This window comes from Chroicocephalus ridibundus, chromosome 12, assembly GCF_963924245.1.
Source record: "Chroicocephalus ridibundus chromosome 12, bChrRid1.1, whole genome shotgun sequence".
NCBI classification, from domain to species: domain Eukaryota; kingdom Metazoa; phylum Chordata; class Aves; order Charadriiformes; family Laridae; genus Chroicocephalus; species Chroicocephalus ridibundus.
In genome coordinates, this window is record NC_086295.1 from 14,452,659 (window position 1) to 14,476,597 (window position 23,939).

A 23,939-nucleotide genomic window follows, 5' to 3' on the forward strand; every position below is an offset into this window, starting at 1 on the left:
TGTTAGGATGTGACACAGATGAAGCCCCTACCTTTCAACAATGCTGCCAGGCTCTTTCCACGCACAAATTGGGAATCAAAAAGAAGGAATATCACATTTCTCTAACTCTACTCTTATCTCTCTAGCTGACATGCCAAAGGCTATTGAGGTGGAATGAAAACAGAGTTTCAATCATCAAGCAAAGCGGACAATGTCACTAAAATGGGTACCAGTCCCACAGGCTCTGTGGGATACATGTACCAAAACTCAGAGAGAAGATCCTGCCGTTCTCAACGGCTCCCTTGCAGCGCTCCCCGGCTCTTGGGAATAGGCGCTAGCAAAAGGAGAACAACTGCATTTCATTGTGCTACGCAAGCCCTGGTTTCAGGGAATTTAGTCAGAGAGCAAAACAGAACACAAGCAGAACACGCGCTGGGGAAGTTTGTCTTACCAGAGCTGAGCAAGTCACTCACAGCATTCACCAATACAGAAAACAAGAAACCCAGGGAAGATTTTCCTTCACTGCTAATATTCGACAGGGAGCCTTTTGCAAAAGCAGGCGAGCCTGCTAAAAAGCATCTATTTTCCCAGCTGTCTACATTTAAAGGTACAGAAGACTGGAGAGCTCAGAGTTAAAATTTAACTAATATTAACAGGGGAATGAATGTATGTTTCAGGACAAGACTTAGAGTAACTCCAAGTTAATTAAGTCTGTGAAACAGCAATTCTAATAATACCTACACATCAGTTGTACAGAACTCTCTTTCAATTCACTCGGTATGCCATTTGTGTAGTGCTTTGACTCATATATCAGATTTTGTTTCAGGTTGGTGGTTTGTTGTTTGGTTGGGGTTTTTTTGTAAGCTTGAAAAAAAAAATGAAGGCGGCATTATAGCAGCCCCGAATCTTATTTTTCAACATTAACATGTGAATGTTTCCTATTTAACGGGAACTATCATCTTAAAATTAAATCAGAAAGAAATCTTTTTGAAGCTGTTGTAACAACTCATACTAATTCAGCACACAACACAGTAACCTTCTGCTTGTTCAGTTTGTGCATTTGATAACAGTACACAACTACATCCTTTTTCTAACATTTGTAAGAGCAACAGACAAAAACATTTCTAAAAGGTATGAAAATGTAGTCTTAAAATTACCAAAAAAATGGCAAAAGCTGCTTACTACTTCTAAACTTCTCAAGATTTCATGGCAACAAAGTGCCTTTTAATAATAATTAAAGGAAAAGATTTTCCAAGTACTTTGTTATCTACTTAATTTCATATCAGCCTCTGAATGTACAGATTATTTGCATTTATATCAGCTACTTTATCCTGACTATTTTGAAAAGAAGTATTGAAATCAGCCACATCATTCAAAACTAACTTTTCTTTCCCTAGGCCAAGAACAAAATTTAGTATTGATCTTGAGAACCACTCCTTTCTCCAGGAGCTAGATCCCACCCTGCTGCTGAACAGCCCAGACTCAGCAGCTTAAGAGATAGGTTGCATGGGATCCATGTACATTTTTTCAGGTAAGGACAAAGCTCTTCTTATCTAAAGCTCTTCTAAGAATCATAGACTCGTTTGGGTTGGCAGGGACCTTAAACACCATCTAGTTCCAACCCCCTGCCCTGGGCAGGGACACCTCCCACCAGACCAGGTTGCTCCAAGCCCCGTCCAACCTGGCCTTGAACCCCTCCAGGGATGGGGCAGCCACAGCTTCTCTGGGCAACCTGGGCCAGGGGCTCACCACCCTCACAGCAAAGAATTTCTTCCTGATATCTCATCTAAATCTCCCCTCTTTCAGTTTAAAACTGTTCCCCCTTGTCCTATTGCTACACTCCCTCATAAAGAGTCCCTCCTCATCTCCCCTATAGGCCCCCTTTAGGGACTGGAAGGCTGCTATAAGGTCTCCCCGGAGCCTTCTCTTCTCCAGGCTGAACCCCCCCAGCTCTCTCAGCCTGTCCGCACAGCAGAGGGGCTCCAGCCCTCCCAGCATCTCCGTGGCCTCCTCTGGACCCGCTCCAACAGGTCCATGTCCTTCCTGTGCTGAGAACTCCAAAGCTGAACACAGTACTCCCAGTGGGGTCTCACCAGAGCAGAGTAGAGGGGTAGAGAATCACTCCCTCGACATGCTGGCCACAAGAAGAATCCCTGCCGCTTTTTTTTTGGTTTTGGTTTTTTTTTTTTTTTTTTTTTGGAGTGGGGGAGTTACAGGGTTTCTCAGGACTTTCTCCCCTCCCATTCCTTAACGAGCCGCAATCCTGCCAGGCTGGAAAGTTTCCTTCTTCCAAGCCTCACAGTCACCTCCCCATCTTATGAGTCACCTGTTGTCATCATCCAAGAAGGCAAAGAAGCTGATATTCAAGATAGCTTTTCCACATACTATTTTAACCCGGCCTAAATAGCATTTTTTTAAAAAAGTCTTATCTCTGTCCCTTTATTAATATTCATTTTAATGTTGCTCTTTGGCCTCGATTTCATGCGAGTTTGTCCCACTAGAAGGCAAACGCTTTTCAGATGAGATTCCCCCCCCAGCAATGACCTCATTTGCAAGGTCTCTGTCCCATCCACCTGAGGAAAAAGGACTTTTCCCCTATTCTCCCTTTCTGTGGCAACTGGAGAAGGAAAAAAAGCAGGGGAATAGTAAATAGTAAATAAATAAATCGTTAATAAACATGGAGAAGAAAACAAGCCTCAAGCTTCCCAAATCACAGCCTTCCAAAGCACACTATTCTGAATGAAGCCCACGAAACAAGGATTTTAAAGAGCTCTGCTTAACTATTGAGGATGGCTAAAAAAATCCACACTCAAAAGACCAGCACCGAACTACTGGGCGCTACTGGGACTGTGTTCAAACTTAACTATTCTTATCCCTGTTATTGCCCCCAACCTATTATTTTGGGGCTAAAACCTGATATTTTGTATCTTCGTTTCCTTTAACCAGCCCTCAACCCTGTGTCCGATCTTAACCTTAAGCAGTCTTTCTCTCTTCCCAATTCCCCGCTGAGCAGCTCTTCCTTCTGACTGACAGTTTACTGCTTTTTGCCTCAAGGTCATTTAATCTTCTCCTGCCCCAAGTCACAACCTATCTCAGTCTACAAAAGAAAACAAACAAACAAACAAGAAAAACAAACAAACAAAAAAACTCAAACCAAACCAAGCAAGCAAAAAAACTCCACAAAACCCACCACAACAACAAAAATCATTCATTTACAAAGACAGAGCTTGCCGTATTTTCTGGCTCTTCCTGGAGGGAGGCAAGCTGGGACTTAATTTTCAGTATCATTTCGAAAGATCAAATATAAATGAAGTCTTGTACTGCTGTCCTGTAGAAAACCAAAAGCATCACCAGGGGGATAAGGGATGCCTGGGCATATAGAAATTTAGATAAGATATTATCCAGTTTAATAGAACTTAGAGCAAGCCCTTTCATAATTAGTTTTTATGGGTTTTATATAATGCAAAACTTTTTAAAGTCCCTGTAAAACTACTTCCATTCATTCTGATCGGAAATCTGAAAACCATGAATGATCTTGAGAAGAGTTGCGTCATGGTGTAATGACTTGCTAAGCTCGTGCTGAGCCATCCTGGTCATGCCTCTGCTCTGACGCGAGGCCGACTGTCAAGAATCCCACAGCAGACAACTGCAACTTTGTAAATGAGCTTCTGCCGCTTGATCTGAAGTGGAAGAAAAGCATGTTCCTTCCCAAATCCTGTTCTAATTTAGAAATCAAAATAAAAAATCTCATTGCAAGGTGTGCCCAAACTGAAGGCTATGCCAGCAGTTACTCAGACTCCATAGCACACAAGTATACAATGATACAATGTCTACGTGAAAAGACACTAATGAGATTATTTAGTAAAAAGGGCCGTTGACTTCTCACTGCTGGAAAGTTGCAGACACCTTCTGTTTATGGCTACACCAATTTCTTGCAATTTAAATAAGTAGACACTTCTTCTCCAGTATAGGTGAATATTCTTTACTATTACTTCTGCAGTCAATTTTGTTACCTTTATTAGTGGGCCTAATAAACACAGTAGCAACACTAAACAGGACTACTCCAGTCAGCTACTGATTGCATACAAATGTGTAGGAGTTTGGTACTTCCCTCTTGCTAAGCAAAAGTAATGACAAAGAAAAGAACCAAAAAAATCATGTTAAAAATGCAGCATCACTAATCCCTCAACTATTTAAAAAGCCCTCAGCTTTCACTGATGTCATTCATTAGCTACTCCGAGAAAAATCAAGGAAGTAGTGCTGTTTTCTTGGTTCAGCACATTTTTGAAAATCTTTACCGTGGAAGTTTTGTATAATTATCCTCGAAATAGCGTATTTTGAAGGAGTTCCACAACATATAGAAATTTGGATTAATGAGTTGCATTTTCTTGCCTATCATTTCAGTTGGCATTTGTGGAAGTTGTACATCTTCAGATATTGGATAAGTCTCTCCCTTCCTCCGAGTCCGTGCTTAGATCAAGATCATTACAACTTCTCCCACCCAGTGCCCTAAACAAAACATAAATGCCATCACCATCAATCTCAACAAGGTCTGTATGACAACCAACATTAACAGAATGACCTTCTCCAGTCAGATTTTCATTAGTAAATTAGGATGGAAAACAGTGAGCGGCACAGCTTAGCCAAACTGAACAAATTATCTACGTCATCCTTCATGATGTCAGTCGATACCTATGCTGAGCAAGGAAACTCAGCAATTTGGGATACAGTACAAGACATCATTAAGCACAAAGCCAACATCCTTTTTTTTTTTTTACCCCTGAATTAAGCTAAAGCAAGCATTCTTTAGAGATAATACAGAAAAGTTAGCAAGTTTGGCTGTGCAGAGAGCGTGCCTGCAAAGCCACAATGTGCGAACTGCAGACCAAATCTCAGCACGTCATATTTCCATCTGCAAATGCACAGCCCCAGGCCAGTTATTTCTCCTGAGGGTTAGAGAATTTGACCACACTAGTGAAGGAAGAGACAGCCAAAAGGTGAGAGCATGTGCCAATTTCCCAAACAGGCCAGGACATCACCCATGTCACTTCAAGCTTTCCACCTAGCTGCAGAAAAGCCTCCAAACATTTGTCTTCTACCAATGGACAGGTGCTGAATACAGCAAATGCCTCCACACCGTATCCTAATGCTCAGATTTATTTTTTTTAAACAATTCTTCTCAAAGAGACACTAAATGTTCACTGTTTTATAACCTGTAAAATAAAGGACGGCAGTAAGGACATGTCCCCCGGCCCCACAATGCACTCAACCTGCCAGGCTTCGTCTCTTGGAAGAGCAAGATGCTGCTGCTGGGGATGTTCGTGCTGGGTGAGGAACGCTACCATTGCACTGCTAAATCCCATCCCAGGATGGCATTTGGCTGTTCTTGATGCATTCTTCACACTTCAGAGTTATTATTTGGTCAGAAAGAGCAACTGGAACCAGAATGCTTTTGTATAAGCTCTCCACTATGTAAATCCACTTGCTGTAAACCACTAATTTGTGGGGAGGGAAGGAAGGTTGTAAAAAAGCAGAGCAGCCTTTTAGCCTCTGGCCTTTGTTCACACCACAGTAACGACCTTGCAAAAATTGCAAAAATTAAAACCTTGAGAAGACAGTCGTGTGGTGCAAAAAAACTGCTAGAAAGGTAGAAAACTGCTTTGTTCATCCCCTTGCAAGGAACAGAGCTTGATTTCCCTTAATGGCTAATGATTAATGTATGAAAACAAGATGAAGAGCCGATATATCTGGAACATGAGGAACATGATCCTTTAGTTTTTCCTGGAAAGGCCAACATGGGTTAGAAAGAAGATAGACTTTTGCTGTCCCTGGATCAAAATTGATCTTTTCCAATATGAAAGACAAAGGGAAGACACTGCACAGTGTTTGAACAGGTTTCTTTGTCAGAAGTGAGGAGAAGAATCGGTTCCAGCACATGGAATACAAAAATGTATTTTAAAAACTAAACACTTACTGCTTCACCACACTGCACTCATAAATCAATAGCACTGTCAGTTTGTTAATAACCAATGCCCACAACCATTACTTAAGAACAACAGATATTTTGTTACACATTTAAAGGTGAAAATTTTACAATAGACAAGTCTTAAGGACAATTTGCCTACCAGAGAATTGGTTGGCAAACTCTCATCTGCTCGCCCATTTCAACAGAAAGCAGCCATACACTGTAGCAGAAAGTTTGGCAAATATGCTACATTCATAAAAACAACAGTTTCTGAAACACTTGCCTATGGAATAAAAAGTAAAGTATTCCAGGATATATGAAAATTCATAATGTCGATTCAGATGACTGACGAAGCACATCTACAATAAGGATGTGTGGACAACCATTTGTTAACGTGTTAGTAAGCGACGCAAAACATCTGTGCCGGATTGGAAAGCAGCAGACACCCTACCTGCACATTTTGTTCTCGTGGTGAGTGGTGGTCCGGGGGGGCCTGTGCCTCCTTCTCCAGGGCGAGTGAGCAGCACTCTGATCTCATACTCCACATCAGGATCCAAATGCCACAGTTTATAATTAGGAGAGTCTACAATGTGCGTTTCTGCCCAATTCCCAGTGGTCGTCCGATACTCCACCTCTTTCAGTATGATGGGCCCATCTCCAATGATGGAGTTGGCATTGGGTTTGATCCACAGGTACGTGGCTCCGACAGCCAGCAGCTCCGGAGGGGCGATAGGAGTTGGGGGTTCTGTAGACAAAAAGAAATCATGAGAGGCCTGAGACAATTTTGTCAAAAGGATTGAATTTCCACTATGTATCTGTATAGCAAGGCTGTCCGAAAATCTTTTGGGTACACAGGCATAGTTTCTCCTTTCATTTACCAAATCTTTCATAAGAATTTAATCTGTTACTGAAAAGAATTTGGCTTTTATTTGCACTAATAATTCAGCCCCCATACACTGGGGATAGCATTACCAATTCAGAAACACCTGCAAAAAACACAGTAACCACAAAGCAACTACTTTTTAAAATAAAACACAAAAGTCACTTTCAAAGATCAGAAGGTTTATACTTATTTCCTCTCTAAGCATATAAGCAATAGCAGTTAATATAATCTTGGAGAGTGAGGGAGAAAAGAAGTCTTAAATGAAAAAGACTGAGTGCACTTAGCATATACCATGTTTAAGAAGGCTCCAGTACGAGAGCTTTTCCTCTGCCCTGTGACCCGCCGTGGCACAATATCACCGTCATTGATCATGCTACCGTGGTTCAGCCAAAGTGTAACGCTTAACACGACACAATTAGCAAGGAGTGGAAAACTCAAATCACTTGTTCATTTTGTGATTTTACCAAGCAAAATAAAGGTCAAAAATAGGATTATTTTTTTTTTAATCAAAGCACTGGCTGTGTGTCTGAGAAAATACTGCCAAATTTAAACACTAGGGACCTTCCCATGGTCAGTGGTAGCAGCAGTCAGGATGCTGCTAGAACTGACTCTAACGGGGGCTCTTGGTAGCTCAGAACCAAGAAAAGCTCTAAGGCACCAGTGAACCAACACCTCCTGCCATGTTTGATTGCAAAGTTTGCTTAACTTCACGAGCAGCGGTACTCAAGCAAAGTCTGCATGAGACTCTAAGAGTGCCTCGATGTCTGAAAAGCATCATGAGGAGGCAGGAACCCGGCCGCTGAATATCACCTCTGTGATAAAAAGAAAAGTGAGCCAATAAAAGGCATCTCAGCAGCACCCTTTGATGAAAGCTACAAAAAGAAAATCTACGGGGCTCTGGCTGCCTGCCTGATTTTTATTCCCCCCCCATCAGTGCATAAATAACACTTGCATATTGGAAGCCGCATGAATAGCATATGCCTTGTGGTTTTGAAAACCTGAGCTGAACTGTGCAAGATTATGAGCGATTTCTTTAATCTCATCTAGCTTCCCCTCTGTCACACTCTAACGTGATTTGCCCTCAGCCCAGAGGACACAAACTCTATTCTCTTGTGAAAATAAGGTGACGAAAAGGACATCTCTGTCTCAGAAAAAGAAACCTATAAATGTTACAGCATGACATTAATTTCAGAGTTCTGTGAGAGTAATTCTAAACCCCTCTTAAAAGCGATTCCTCAAAGAACCCAGAGAACTGGAAGAATCCCACACCCCCAGAAATGTGGAAGACAGGAGTTTGAGCGCCACATAATGGGAAGAAGATGGGACTTTTCCCTCTGGAGAAGTCTTGCAGGTTAACATCTGCTCAGTGAAGAGAAGCAACTGCACAGAAACCATTATTATACAAAATGATGATCAACAGAAATGTTACTTAATTTCATTTCCTCTGGCTAACTAATTACACTGAACCATGCCATCTCCTTGAGATTGACTGCAGTAGCTGTGCATTGTACCTCTGGGGAAAAAAAAAAAGCCATGCAAATTGTAATTGTAGCAGGTATCCAACATGAACAAAAAATAGTGTCATGAACCAAGTCTTTGTGGAATGTTTGTTTCTGCCTTTATTTTGCACTGTTCCCCTAACTCCTGCCAGAATCTTCTACAGATATGAAATGTCAGGCTGATTATGTTTTGACTTAGGAAGGTTACTTCTCCAAGAAATGTGTTTTCAAGAAATGCATGTAGATGCATATTCATTAAAAAAATCAAGCTATTATAAATAACAAATAGTATATTACTTTTTTCTTGGTGCGAGACAATTAAAAGATAAACAGTGGTTTTTATTCCCAGTGCAAAAAATGACATCTTACAAGTCACATCATAGCCGAACATAAGACAAATGGAATATTAAACTCCATTCTCCTGGGCTGTAGACTTCAATAGCAACATGATCCAGGTTACTCTGGGATTTGATTGCAAGTAAGAAGAGATTTACAGGACTGAGCTTAATTAATACAGCATTTTGTCCTGCAAGACCAACATGAAAGTCTCGTCTAGCAAGTTTAGAAACTACTATTGCCAAACTGATTTAAGTTAATATGACACCCAGCATCACTGTCATCTCTCTTTATTTTAGGCCAAATCTAAACACACACCCCCAAAAAAAGTGATGGTGGTTTTCCCTTTCTTCCCCCTGTTAATTTTCCCCTTTTGAAGTATCATTTGAAAAACAGATGCCGCAACAGTATCAGAAAATTAGAAGCTTAAACTGCTGCTCCCATTTTCCAAATTTAAGAAACTGAGCTAAGCAGCCGTTACAGCAATCATTCAAGGCTCAATTCCACCTCACTGAAAATAATGGGCTCTTTCCCACTGGCACCAACTGGACAAGAAGCAAGTTTTTTAATATCACTCTGTGCCAAATTACTGTGAGTGATTTAAACAAGTTACCCATTATTTAGCAAAACTAGCACATCGATAAGGACCATTTTTTGCCCTTTGTAACTAAACACACTTGTCAGTTACAGATGACCAGCCTGATGTTATGAGCTCACTATTTTAATTAAAAACTCTACGTGATCTTGATTAAATAAACATGGTTACAGATTGGCCTTGTCCACATCTAATTGTGATCAACCATATTTTAAGCCCCATTTGATGCAGACAGTATTTTATATTGCAAGCTTTGTCCAGCTTGTCACTCCCTTTCAGCCGTGGTCCCTCCTCCTGTGGGCACAGAGGAGAAAGCCGCAGGCTCCCCAGGAACAGGGACATCAGGAACTGGCTCACTGCAACTGGGATGATATTTAGGCTGAATCCCAGACTCAGGAAGGACACAGAAAAATGGGGCTCCTGGGTGCACTCTTTCAAGGAAATAAAATACCTCTGTGGCACAAGTTCAAAAAGGGAGTTACTGAACACGAGTAAATTTTATTGTATGCGCAAAGCAGGTCCCCTTGTGCAGCCACCACGGGAATTTGGGGTGAGCCTTTCTCCTCCCATTAGAAGAGGCAATACAGCTGTGCTCCACAGCTGGGAAGACTGAACACAGTTAGGCCTTTAAAACAACAGACAGTTTAGCAGTGCAAAGAGCGTGAGAAAACAAAACTAACAAGAAGGACCAAAAAAAGACCAAATAGAATCATAGAATACCTCAAGGTGGAAGGGACCCATAAGGACCATTGAGTCCAACTCCCTGCTCCTCACAAGACTACCTAAAACTACGCCATATGATTAAGAGCATTGTCCAGATGCTCCTTGAACTCTAACAGGCTTGGTGCCGACAATACTATATTTTCCAGCTATTGTGGAAAACATATGTATTTCACCCTTTGGCAACTGCTCCTGAGTGTTTCTGCTCTACTACTGGAATATTTCTCTGTGATTTTCTAAGCAAGGCAATTCTAAGCAACTGTTAGATGATGGAAAAACAACGGTTCCATGCATCCTTCAGACGCAACTGGGAAGACTGAAATGTGAGAGAGAAATCCCTATCAACCGTTTTCACTCTCTCCTGTGAAATAATCCATAAGGAAAAGGAATTGCAAAATATTTAATCTTAAAATATCTGGATAAACCGCTTCAGCTACGGATTTTGTATGAATAAAGCTTTAAGTTTTTTTGAAAATTCCTTCCTTGTTCATAACATCATCTGATAAAATGCCCAGCCAAGAAAACCATGAGCTCTTATTTGCATTTGTTGGCCTATGGATGGTTTCAGACAAAAAGAACCCCTAACTGTACAAAACACCAGTATATCGCAAAATTTTACAAGTCTGTTTCTGAGTGCTAATCTGTACCTTTTTTTTGGTGCTGAATAATCATGCCAATATGTGAAATTCCTAACATGACTCCTTCAAACACTGAAATAAGCTCTCATTTCAGGACTGAAGAGAACCAGGAAACAAAACCTGAGCGGACCCCGAAAAGGCTGACACACCTGTAAAATCGAGGAGGAATGGAGGTTTGTATCTGGCTGGGCCACCCAGTTTGTACCTTTCACACTGCTTGATGGCCCTGCAGGTCCTTCCAGAACCTCAGCAGAGCGTGCCCCACACACAGCCAGAGCCAGAGCAGCAGGAAGGCAATCGCAACAGGCACACACACAGCCCTGCTTTGTTTTCTCACGTGCATACAACATACAGCACAGGTTCGAAAAATAACATCAGAAGAGACACAGTGGGTTTTTTTATTCTTTGGGGGTTGAAGAGGTGGGGATGGGAGCTGCTATCAAAAGACATTTGCCTGACAAGCAGGATCTGTGTTTTCAAACATGATGCTGCTTATTTCCCCTACTAATGGGGACTGTAAGCTTTTCTCACAGCGTCCTAAATGAGCAGCTGCGGACTGTGCTTGCCAAATGGATAAGGATAGGACTGGAAGGCAAGCAAAGCACATTTCAAGCTTCTCAGAACTTTTTAAAGCAAAAACTACAGAAAAAAACATATTTGTATAATTTTCTACACAATAGTCACAGACTGTTACAATTACAAAGCTATTGAGAACACAGGTACTTACATTTGCATTTAAGAAGGCAAACTCTGCTCTTTTAAGAAAAGATGGAATCACGTTAAAATGCCTGCGTTCTTATTTTTTGCCCCTTCATCCTTTAGGCAGAATTTGTCACCTTTGCACAACTGTTTTGCACACCTCATTGCAGGCTATTGGAGATTCACTTGACTGTCTGAGCAGCATCCACGAGTCCCCCTTCTAGCTTTACACCATAGCAATAAGCAGTCTGAGCTCTGAATGACAGTATTGGCATTGCTTATTAGCCCACTTCCTACTTCTGTAATAAATGCAGCAGTCGAATTTTGTTTTCCAGTGATTGTCCGAACTTCCAGTTCCATCTATTGCACAAAGAAACGGCACAAAGATTTTACAATATTTAGCATGAGACTCTTTCACTGTGCTGACACTGTACTAATAGTTTTTTGTCTAAATGAGAGGCATTCAGATCTGTCTCACAGTAATGTAACAGGCTGACAGCAGTAATGTCAACCATGTTGGAAGAGTGTGCCAGTGGCATTAATAAAGTGCTTCATTAATTCACCTGGATGGGTAAATTGCACCAGCTATAGTCTGTCTACTCCCAAAGAAAAGTGCCCAGAACCAATTCTGAAATCAACAACTTGGAATATTTAATAAAAGCCAAAATCCAGGAAAGTGAGAGAAGAGCGAGATTTAGGATTTCTACAGCCTACAGAACCAACAGTGGTTTCACAGATTTATACAATTCACAGGTGCAAAAGCCTTTACTGTTGGTTTTGCATCCCATTATGAAACAGGCCCAGCAGGCAAACATCACCCTTACATGGCAAAGTTTAAGCTCTTACCCTCCGTGAGCATTCCCATACTGTGTGATGCAGCCCCATAAATACACAAGTCTGTTCTTGCCCCCGTTGAGATCAACACCGCATTCATCTCATGAACCATCAGCCACAGATGCTTATGTGCTTAGTAATCAAAGACTGACAGACCAAAATGGAAATTTACCCTTTGAGCTTGTGGCAGGTTGGTTATTTAGCTAAAGAGCTACGACACTGGAGCAGTAAGCGGGGGGCTGCATTTAGCTACTGCTATATTGTTCTATGGGTTAGCAAATTTAGTGTCAGCACTCTCCATCCGATGCTTCTCCCCAACACAGAATTTACTAACACAGTGATAAGTAACTTTAGTACTCTATGATACAGAATACTTGTTTGTCACAGCACGTCATATGCTTTTTTCTTCTCACTTTTCCCTTAAGAGATAATGCTTCTGTCTACAAGGGACTTGCCATACATTTCACGTACAAGAAGTGGGGGAGAAAATAAAAATGATCCAGAAAGATGTGAAAGAATTGAGTGAAGTGGTCAAAGAATCATCACAACAGCAATGAAAAACAAGAGACGAGCGGATCTCAGGGGACGGCAATCAATATCACCAGAGAAAGCCATTGGAGCAAGAAAGCCAATATTTGGCAGAATGCTTGTCTTCTGACACTCCCAAAAACCCAAAATTCAAAGACTACAGACTATTCCCTTTACATCTCACTACAGTGTAGGTGTAGTACTTCTATACAAAGGCAGAACTTGCTGCAGCCTGATGAAAATGAAGAACACATACTGTCTATGTATTTTCCCCTTAAGAAACAGTGGAAATGCTCCTTGGTGATTTGAATACACGTGTTCTAAATTAAGCAACTGGGCTGCCTAGGTTTCAAGAGCAGAACACAGCAATGCTTACAGGAGTTACTATAAAGCAACAGAAAACCTCTTAACCATTTCCTAAAAGCACTGCAAGACAGCTGGAACAAACCCTGGCTGAAGAAAAATCATCTGTATTAGTGTCATCCTGCCAAACAAAAATGTATAAAGTTGCCCTGAGAGCACAAAAAGGTGGTACGGGCCCACTGCCTCCCTATATCTAACCATGTTATAGGTTAAATGGGAGGGGGACCAGATAACAAGTGGGAATTACAGTAGCATACTATTTCATTAGCATTTCACACTGTTTGTGTCTCAGAAGCTTAGCCTGAATCCCACCAGAGCCTCAGAGGATGCTTTCATTCCCTAATAAAGAAGAAAATGGCATCGGATTAGTTGAACAGTATCTCATTTCCCAGCGTAAATTAAGTGAATTAGATGGAAGACTCTGTGTTCTAATTGTAAAGCTTATTACAAGAACTCACATAGATTAGAACTGAATGCTTCTCTTTGAGTCACCATTTGTACTGTAAAAGAGGAAAAAAAGGTGCCTATAGACTCTCCCGTGGCTCCGTAATGGCTCGGTATTGCTATGCAGGAGTCTCCAGTGCTGCATTCTTGAGTCTTGTGCACCAAGTGCTAGAAGGCAACCCATCTTCCCGTGGACAGGAGTGCTACCCCGTACAGCGCGCAGGCAGTCTCCCTAAATCTCTAAGAATGACAAGCTCCCCAGGATTGGGAACCACGGACAATTAACTCTCATTTTTAAAGTGCATGCAATTTACTGAGTTTTTCAACTGCAAAATAGCTACAAAATGACATCATGAACAAGAGCAGTAGCATGCTTCTTCATGTTGCTTATGGAATGACATGGTTATGGAACAACATTCTGTTTACAGCGCTCTTTCATGAACCACGAGAGGCCCAACACAAAGAATTCTGTGCATTAAGAAGTTGGGCATCCACAAGCTGATTACCAATACCTTGGCTTTTCCTATGTACCTTCGACACATCCAAGCCTGTATTAGTGATCTCAGGTTCCCTTTATAGCCAATGGAGAGAAATGGACAATTTCAGAGAAGTACAACTCATCTTAAGGTACATATCTAAGAAAGATAAAATTAACTGCTCCCTGATCCCTCCCTCTTCTGGCATTAATATTTAGGTGAGATGCATTTTGCCTCCTTACTCTTATTTTCTCAGTGCCTGTCCTTCAGTGTGAAATACAGTGAGGTATCAAACCAGTTGGCCTATTGTGGGTGGTAGCCACAAAGCAAGCTGTGCAAAGAACTGCCTGGCAAGAAATAATACTGAGCACCTGGACGCTCTTTGAATGCTCTCTGAATACCCTCATTCAGGGCAGCAGAACTCAGGTGCTGCGGTCTCAAATGATCACATGAAGACAAATGATTATGTTTTTCTCTGGAAATGATAAGCACAACTCACTTCCCTTTTATATATGCAGCCAGAGCATGCACTGGTGACAGCGATGCCCTTTGATTTAATAATTCAATACTTATAGTGCTTGTCAAAGAAAGATTTTCATTCTCTTACTAAGACTGTTCTGAGGCTGCAGCATCTTAGCCCTATCTGTTGAGATTGTGTCACATGCAGGAAAAAAAGGTTCAGTTTTCATTTGACCAAAAAAAACAGTAAAAATAAAAAGACCATGACTTTCTCTAATCAGCATCTAACTGCTCCATTTTGCTCCTCCAGGAGCATGTCCAGCATGCTTGAACCAAGTCCTATTCTCTAAACTCGTCCTTGACTTATTTTCTTCACACAATAATTAATAATTTTTATTTTTTTTCTGCTTCCCTCATTTCTTGGAGCTTGCCCTTGATGACAGAGGCATCAGATATGCACGGACTAATATTTCATATTAGTCTTGAAATGACCTATGAAGAAAACCAAGGTAGGGTTTAACGTAAGACACAGATCTGAATGCAGTAATTATAAAAGCATCACGAACTATAAAACTGAGCATCACCTCTCCTTCAACAAGGAAGATGAAAATACTGGATCTTTCCAGAAACTCTGGTGAAAACATACCAATTTCTCCACGAGAAATTGCTGCACCTGTGCATGCACCGACAGTCATTCAAGTTGCAGGTTACTCCTGAACCTGTGTCTAAGCGCGCTCTCTCCCCCACGTGAGAAGTCCCAGGGTCACTGTAATCTGAGCGTATTTACACTCTACGCTGCTTCCTTTAACAGCCAATTCTGTAACACTACAATTTGAAACATCAATCTATGGGAGGCTCTTCTTTCTTATGGCTCCACCAAGTCTGTACAAAGATATGGAAAACTGCATCCGCATGCTATCAAGAAGACAGTCCTCTCCACCAGTCAGTAGTCAGGGCCAGCTTTAGCTCTCTCTCCTGTTTCTAACTCCATAGACTACTTAAGCTCATATATCATGTGTTATTAAATCTATTTCGGCTTTCTGCATGAACAAGCTGCTAATCTCCCATAGGGACTAGAAATGTAAACCCAACAAGCAGCAAAAAAATGTAGAAAGGCGGGAATAAACACATAAACCGTGAAACATGTAATTTCAGGTCAACTCAAGTTCAAGCACCTTCATCAGTTGCTATGCTACCAGCTTATGATGGTGGGAAAGGATGAAGGCAACAAAATTTTATAGCTTCGTCTATAGAGGCTATTTAGCGACTTTTGCTTTCTGCCACATCTCTGTCCGCAGAATGAAGGATCGTTAGTCTCTAAGCTGCTGAAATGGCAAGTGACTGGAGGTATTGACTCCTATGAAGCAGCATGGAATGGTTTGTCTGGATTGATTAAGTAGCTTAATCCATAGCAACCTGCTAGGTTTGCAGGAAAAGCCTGAGGCAGGATTCTTCATTTTGTTTAACGCAAAGCGGGGAATTAAACATCCCATTGCCCTTTACCTCGCTGTCCACCACCTAAAGATGGGCAGAACAGATGAAGAACAGTAAGGAGAACTGAGGCAACTGTTCTCCTGGAGTTTAAACATGAGAGACCACCATGGTGGAGACTTGTAGACTCAACAACGGCCATTCTGCTGCTGCCCCATTGATACCGATCTCTCTTCTTGCAAAGCCCAGAGCTGGGTCAGCTTAAAGCGCGAGGCCATGGTGTGTGCACACACAGTGCATTTCAAGGAACCGACCACAGTTAATCCTCACAACATATTGGTGAAGCAAGTATAAGTATGTTGTTTTATAACTGGAAATAATGATTAAGGGATGGCTGTTGGGCCAGAGACTGAACATAGTCTTGTGTTCCAGCCTACAGACTTTATGACCCCCTGCAAAGAAGCGTATGCCAGGCTTGACAAACAAATTTAAGCTCTTTCGGCCCATAAAGCAAAATGTTCTCATTTAAGCATTTGTTTTCCCACGACAGATCTGTGAAAAACACTTACCACATTTGACCATGAGGAGGCAAGTCAAATCTGACACAGTCTCTAAAAAGCTGACGCTGTAATAGTCCACAGCAAACACGCCAAGAGGGACCTCAGGAAACCACCATGGTGGAGACACGCCACTAAAGCAGCACCCCAGGAACTTTTCCACCAAGGTACCTGTATCACGTGAAGCAGCATCAAACAAACTATCCAGGCAACTAAGTGTCAGAGTGGACGGCCACCTGAGTGCCAGCACCCGAGTGATGTTTTCGCGATATTAATCCGAGCAAGAACACAAGTTCAGATCTCAGTGTTCACACGGAACTTGGATGAATCAGAACTGACTAATTTTAAAAGGAACTTTGCCAAGTGCTCATTTCAGGAAGTCACTCCTCCTGCCTTGACTGGCTGAAATGACATAGTCGGGCAGACCGTGAGGAACATGGTTAGCACGAGGGAAGAGCAGGCTTTGCTGTTAGCATAGCCGTGCTTCATTCAAATTTAAGTTTTATCTCTTTACTTCTTTCACTGGGAGCAAGCATTGATGTACACCCTAGGAAACCTAGAGAAACTACTTGAATAGCTGGATATCAATGACATTTAAATATTCCTTATGGAGATTCCAAAACATTCACAGTAGTAACACCTACATAAATTGTACTATGGTTTACGTCTAAAGTAGCACTTTTCATCTCAGAAATTCAACACAGAGATTAATTGCCCTTCCGCTTTTACTGACAACAAATACACGAAGTGTGAAAAAGAGCCAAGTTGCTGCCACTAACTATTTTGCTGCCACTAAGGCCTCACTGCTTATACAGCTATAGGAGCAATCTAATTATTTATTAAAATGTCAGTATGGCAAGAATCTTTGCTTCTGGTGGCAAAAAGAAACATGTTGTCAAGCACGATAGACATTAGGAAGAACAACTTGAAGCTTCGTGGCAATTTCCAGAACATAAAGGGGTCTCTTCAACCCTTAAGTCACATGCCAGTCTCTCTGGTTAGCGTAAACTATGCACAAAAGAAGAAAGCCTGCCTGTGACACAGAGGTATGCTCCCAATACTGAATGTTTACATTAATACTTACACATGCCAACTATATTTTTTTCATGAAAGAACAAACTTTCTACTTCTGAATGTAGCTGACAGAATACCTGACAGTCAATCCTATTAACCCTAAATATCCACCAATAATATGAGGAATTTTTTCAAAAAAATACTTTCTCTGCTTATTCCATTTTACCTTTAACATCAGTTGAACAGGGCTTTGGACCGTGATCTTCCCTCTACTAAAATGTTACAGTTCAAAAGTATCTGACATTATGTAGATAAACCTAAAAGTCTTGCTAATTTAGAGACAATGCAAATGACATGCAATTTATTTTCTGTCTTTTCTCTTTTCTTGAAGTATGGCTTGGTTGGGAACACGAGGATCCATGTAGACTGAACCCATACAATACGCGTACAGTTTTAACGGGCCACTACACTTGCAGACCGTTGAGAAGTCATGCCGGCTGACACCACGAACTTCATGTCTGATAAACCCCATTTTATTTCAAGAGTCTTAACCCTGTATCACAACCTGCCCTGTGAAACAGCATAAAAGAGACATTTCAAAGTCTCTTTTGTGTATGAAAGAAGCTATTTTGTAGCCATTAAAGACAAGAGATTGAAGGCCTAAGACAGCAATCTACAGTGGTGAACAATGAATGACATTTCTACTCATCTATTCTCAGCGCTGACAACCAAGTGAGCAGCCAATAGCAGAGAAATTACGGGGGATGGCAAGTGAGAGCTGGTAATTTCCCCAGCAGCAGCACAATGGAAAAAATGGCCAAGCACAGGGAGCAATTCCCTAACCAACACGCCAGACCACTCCAATAAATCTAATAGCCCAACTAAGGAAAAGCAAACAGGATATTTCCACTAGACTTGAGGCCACCAGATATCCAGGGTGTTATAGTTTTATTTCTCATTCGAAAGTCTCCCAATACTCCCAAGAATGTCGGCAGTTAGTTAAGGAATTCTTTTGTTATATACATATTCCTTGCTTGCTGTTGTGTTGCTCCTGAGATTTAATACAAACAAGATCTCTTACCATCATATAAATCTGGGACCCTATTTAGGCTTTTGGAAGAGCTACAATGTGGCCTCTGGAATATAGACTGTAGAACTGAAGTCTTTTTTTAATGGGTCCTGTATCTGAAAACCAGTATATTAAGTCAACTTGGGTCCTACACGGGCAGGATCCTGCATTTGAGGTTACGCAACAGAAACCTGTTCATCTAGAGATGCAGCGATGTCTGATTCCCATTATACCAAGCTTTATGCGTATCGACCAAGACCTCAGATCAACTTCCTTCAAAGAAAAACCCTATTATAAAAATATCTGTTGCAATAGTAGAAATGGTAGGTTAAGAGATTTTATCGAGGAGCTAACAGAGGGAGTATTTACTTTGCTACACATCATCCTAAAACAGAACCTGCAGACATCCAAGCATTACCTGCATATATGACTAGAGTAATTTTCTAGTAGTTTCTTCATTGAAACCTTTCTGTCCAGAATTTTCTGCTCACAGTACATTATTATTCGCCCAACCAATGCAAATCAAACATGGGCTTTCATGAGAAGGCTCAGATTCAATTTGGATTTACTGATTTAATCTGTTGAGAGTTTCTACATACTCTAGTCCCCTACAGGCATACATTTAGTAAGTTCCTGAGATTCAGTGTGTGCTGCAAAGGCTAAAAACAGGCTGAAAAGAGGATGGGAAATCTACTAACACATGGAAGAATTTTTTATTTTTTTTAACATTATGAAGAATAGTACAAAGGATTGAGATCATAATGATTGGTTACCCTTTCGGGACGCACAGTGGTATACAAGCTTTCCTACACAACCTGGCAATTCCTAATACCAGTATTCCCCAAGTATGGCTATCAAACAGGGCAAGAATCATTGGGAAACAGCAGTTTACCCATGCTTTCTGGCTGAAACAAGATCACTGGCCTACCTAAACATAAGGCAAAATCTGATTAAGCACTACGCTATTCCAGAGTGGGAGCTGAAACCGCTACTGATTACACGTGGATTTTCATACGTGTCTCTGTATGTACATACCTGCAGTATTTGTATTGCTGGGATGTCTCTAACGTGATGGTGATAAGCACTGGACAAACAGCCTCTACACCCAACAGCTCCAACTCGGCACCCGCAAACAGACAGGACAGAAAGAAACAGCGAGGATTCTCAGCCAGCAAAGCAGGCTGCAGTCTTTATGCATTATCAGCCTGTTACCAAGTACTTTGTAGTCATAACAACAAAATTGAGAGATGTCAATTACCATAATAGTGAGCACACAATTAGCAGCAGCCTGAACAACATGTCATCCTGTAAAAGTGAAGAATCAGCAACTGAAATGCAAAATGACCAACATACTATTAGGTACAAAAAGTTTTCTTCCCATATTAGAGTTCAAATTATGGCTTGCAAAATTATTTTTCTCCTTTGGAAGGAATGTTCATCACTTTGTACAAGGACTGTACTTCTTAACTCAGTAGAAAAGTCATTATGCTAGATTCCATTATGCTGTGATTTGAAGTGTTAATGGATAAACAAGTTCAGCAAGGAAACGCCACACAGTTTGGAAATCTAAGTTTTGAACTCTAGAGCTGTGTCTTTCACATTGAAGTAAAATATCAAAGGTTGATTATCTGTGTATTTGCTGCATACCGAAAATGGAAGTTAGGACACATACGGGTTTGTTTTCTGATTACTTTCTATACGTGGAATTCCTGCTGATGCAGATCAATGGAAAATTTTAAATCTCTGTATAAGCTGTCATATATATCATCGTGAATGTCTGTGCTAAAAGATTTAGTGATTTTATTGATACATAATTATTAAGCGTGGGGTCAAAACTCACCTTTCGTACTGTCAGTAATTCCTGTCAGGTACCTGGTGAAACATTCAATTTCAAACACATCTCAACATGAAACAGTATTGCGGTGTTTCACTGAACCACAGCAACTGCCAAGACCAACAGCAACACAAAACATCTAGAAGAACAGCCTGGCACAATTCTCTAAAAGGACCTGACCTACTTATGCCTGGTAAAGTGTTCAGTCCCTCCATTTTTTTCTCTGTATTTTCTGTCTTTACAAGCAGAGACCTGCACTGTCCAAATAAACTCCAGTTAATAACTAATGAGATCTTTCTTCAGTGTCACAGAAAATCATTTATTGCTCGAACTTGTAAATTTACATTCCTTCCTTGGAGCTCAAATAAAAATCACTAGAAGTGAATTGTCAGACATAATCACGACCTTCACAAGAGCTAGAGAAAAATATTATAGGTTAAACTTTACCCAAAGCACTTGCACCAGGGAAGTCTATTGCTTCGTAAGGCTATTTAAACCAAATGCGTTCTGCTTCAGAGTTCCTCTTTCCAAGGTATCCTTAAAAACACTAGAACATCTCCCAAGTTGAGAACAGGCAGATACAGAGTATGGTGTAACACTCTGCCTTAATAAATAGCGTCTGATCATTTCACTATCATTTATAAACCACTCCTCAGCTTAGCTCCTTGTATATTTGCTTAATTATTTAAGAAATCCAAAGATTATTTGGCTTTGTGCCTTATTCTTCTCTAGTTTATGCTGGTACAAATCCAAAATAAGTGGCATTACCGCTGTGAGGCAAATAAGTCAGGTTTCTGCTCTTTTGTTCCCCCGTAATCTGAACGTTGATGATTTCTTATCCTTCACAGGCAAGCTGATAAGAACCAGCACCAGAGGGAACTATTTTCTAACAGAATCTGCACTGTGCCTGCTCTGAACCCATTTGTTGCTTAGTAGGACCCTGGCACAGCTCCACAGTCCAATGAACATGATTAAAAATGACTTGATGAATCTAAGCCTATTGAACAGGTGGCTATAACCAGTCTGGAGAGAGAGGAAAAACACTATCCTCAAGGCAGAAATATTTTATGCTTTCTAGAATTGTTTAAACAACGATAGGTCTATAGACTGAGTACACACAAATTTCAAGCATCCTAATTCTGGTGACCGATGGCTGTCAAAAACTCTGCAACGACCAGGAACAAAAAGTTGGAGCAAGGGAAAAGAAACCACTGCGTGGCTGCCTATACTTTTCACTACAACATGAATATTCTATTAGATCCTGGGGTATAGGGAAATAGGAGATGATGAGAGAGTTAGTCAAGAAAGGATGCTAACTCAGTGAACGCAGTTGTTGGAAGGCAGCGGAGTGAAGCCTGCCTCTCAGGGTCTGGCTCAACTCCCTGACAAATACGGGGAAAAGCAGAGCCAGCAGCTTACAGTCAAAACAAGCAATGCCAATTGGATAAAAAGTGACTAGAGACAAAAGAAATTGCTGGGGGGCCAGGCAAACTGGCAGGCACGCACTGCCGGTGTCCAAAGCTGGCCTCTCTGAGCCACAGAGATAAAATAATAGGGTTTTTAATAGTGTTGTCCGTAGATGGTTTGTGATAAGATTACACAAAACCCTGATTTTAAGAATTGTGCAATAATTTCATAAAAGCAAAGAACTGAGCCGAAGCCATTATGGACTTGCTGAGCAACTACAGTTGGTTCGTGCACAGGTATTACACGCCCTAAGCAAAGCATTACAGGATTTTTGTTTCCAGGAGAGTTAAAGTGATGAAATAACCAGAAAAGGGTGTGCTGGGACTAATGGAACAGATACAGAACCAGTCCCAAAACTGTGACAAAACCCTCCAGAATCAGCTTGATCAGAAGTGTTCTTGATTATTAAAAGTGAGACAAGAGAAACAAATGGTGGAAACAAACCTGCTGCTTTCATCTAGCAAAATATAGTTCAAGTTTTCCAGAAGACGTGGGCTCTTTAATACATTATATTATACGTACGCCTTCAACTCTGCTGCTGATCTCAACAGCTGCACTTTAATTTATTTGTGTAACTCTTATTGGAAGTTGAGTAAAATACGGAATACAGTGAATCCGCACAGTGATCTGGAGCCATTACATACGCATCTGTCACAAACTGCCAGTTTGAACGTGATCTGCCATGCAACTGGCAGGCATTCCCTTCATTGTTAACAAAATCTGTGGCTACCTTTACTTGGGATCTACAAATATTCATTGCATAAAAGCAAGCTGCCCTGAAACATGGACAGTAAAATTGAGACGAATTCACACAGAACGCACAAGCTTCAGTTGCAAAGGTAACAGTGGTCCACTTATTCTGGTATCATTGGAAATGCCTGAACTTTATCTAAGAATGTAAATCACCTCTTTATATACATTAAAAAACTCCCAATGATACAAAGGCACATCATAACCTAGAACTAAGCAGATATACGTTACAGGGAGAAACAAGCAGTTCATTCATGCACACTTTTTTCTTTTTATAGGGTTCTTAGGAGCTCATTTGGAATTTACTGTGCATGTAAATGCCAAATGAATTTCAAGTACTGCATTAGCTGCCAATCCATTACACAATCTCTTGCAATTTTAACTTACAACTTCTAACTGCCTGTGGCACCGGTTTTGGATTCTAGTCCTTACAGTCCATTGCTTACTACTTAGACGATCTTGTTATCCTGTGGAAATCACAGTATTAACATTTCATACCCCCTCTCAAATAAGGTGTGCTCTAGGATGCAACATTGCCCAGTGTTTTATAATGGAAACCAAACACACAGGAGGCTACAAATAAGCTCTGTTCCACAACAAAGGATTTCAATACCAAAATGACTTTTACGGATTTGTGGTTAAATTTAAACCACAAGAGTTTAAGGTCCTTCTTTATGAGACATTACCACAACAGGTAAAAGCAGGGAAAAAAAGACAAGACTGCTGCCTCGTCCATCATATTAGCTGATTTGACTGGTAAGGCCTCACATTCCAGAGCGTGAACTAGAACAACTGAAAGGTCAGCAGCCATGTCTTCTGTCATCCCTGCTACACAGAGAAGCATTTCTTCTGCTGGGAAATTCTGCACATTGCATTTATGAGAGGTGTAATTTATGAGAGGGTAACTGGACACCCTCCATTGGTTCATGATCCTGAGAGGCAGAAGAAAGGAATCAGACAGTATCCTAACCCTAGATGTCAGGAAAACAGACTTTTGTCCATTCAAGGTTCTGCTTGGAAGAGTCCCATGGGTCCTGGACAGAAGAGGGGTCCAGGAGAACTGGCTGATTTTCAACAATCACCTCATCAAAGCTCAATGTTAACTGGCAAATTCCGTTCATTAAGTTGCTCATTCACTTATTACCACTGACAACATACAACCACTGGAACTGGTCTGAGGATTCTGCAGAGCACATGCAGCTCGGAATGCCACGTACAACTCAAGATTTCAAGGAAAAGTACACACCAACAGCCTGCAACAGCTCCGGACTAGGAAAGAATTCCCTACCTAGTGAAGCCAGAGAGGGTTTAAATCAGTTGCTGGTAGTTCCACAAACAGACTGTCTATTTTGTGCTTGCAGTATACTAAAGATTTTCTTCATCAGAAAGCCAAAATTTC

The 23,939-nt window shown here is 41.0% G+C and overlaps 1 protein-coding gene across 8 annotated transcripts in view; it reads right to left on the bottom strand.

The window, feature by feature from the left end:
• The window catches only part of PTPRT (protein tyrosine phosphatase receptor type T), a 469,438-nt gene that overhangs the window by 231,306 nt on the left and 214,193 nt on the right, over window positions 1-23,939 (bottom strand). For all 8 annotated transcript variants that reach the window (XM_063349659.1, XM_063349657.1, XM_063349655.1 and 5 more), the window contains exon 7: window positions 6,396-6,689. In XM_063349659.1, coding sequence (XP_063205729.1) covers window positions 6,396-6,689 — 294 coding nt within the window. The remainder of the gene's footprint in view (window positions 1-6,395; window positions 6,690-23,939) is intronic.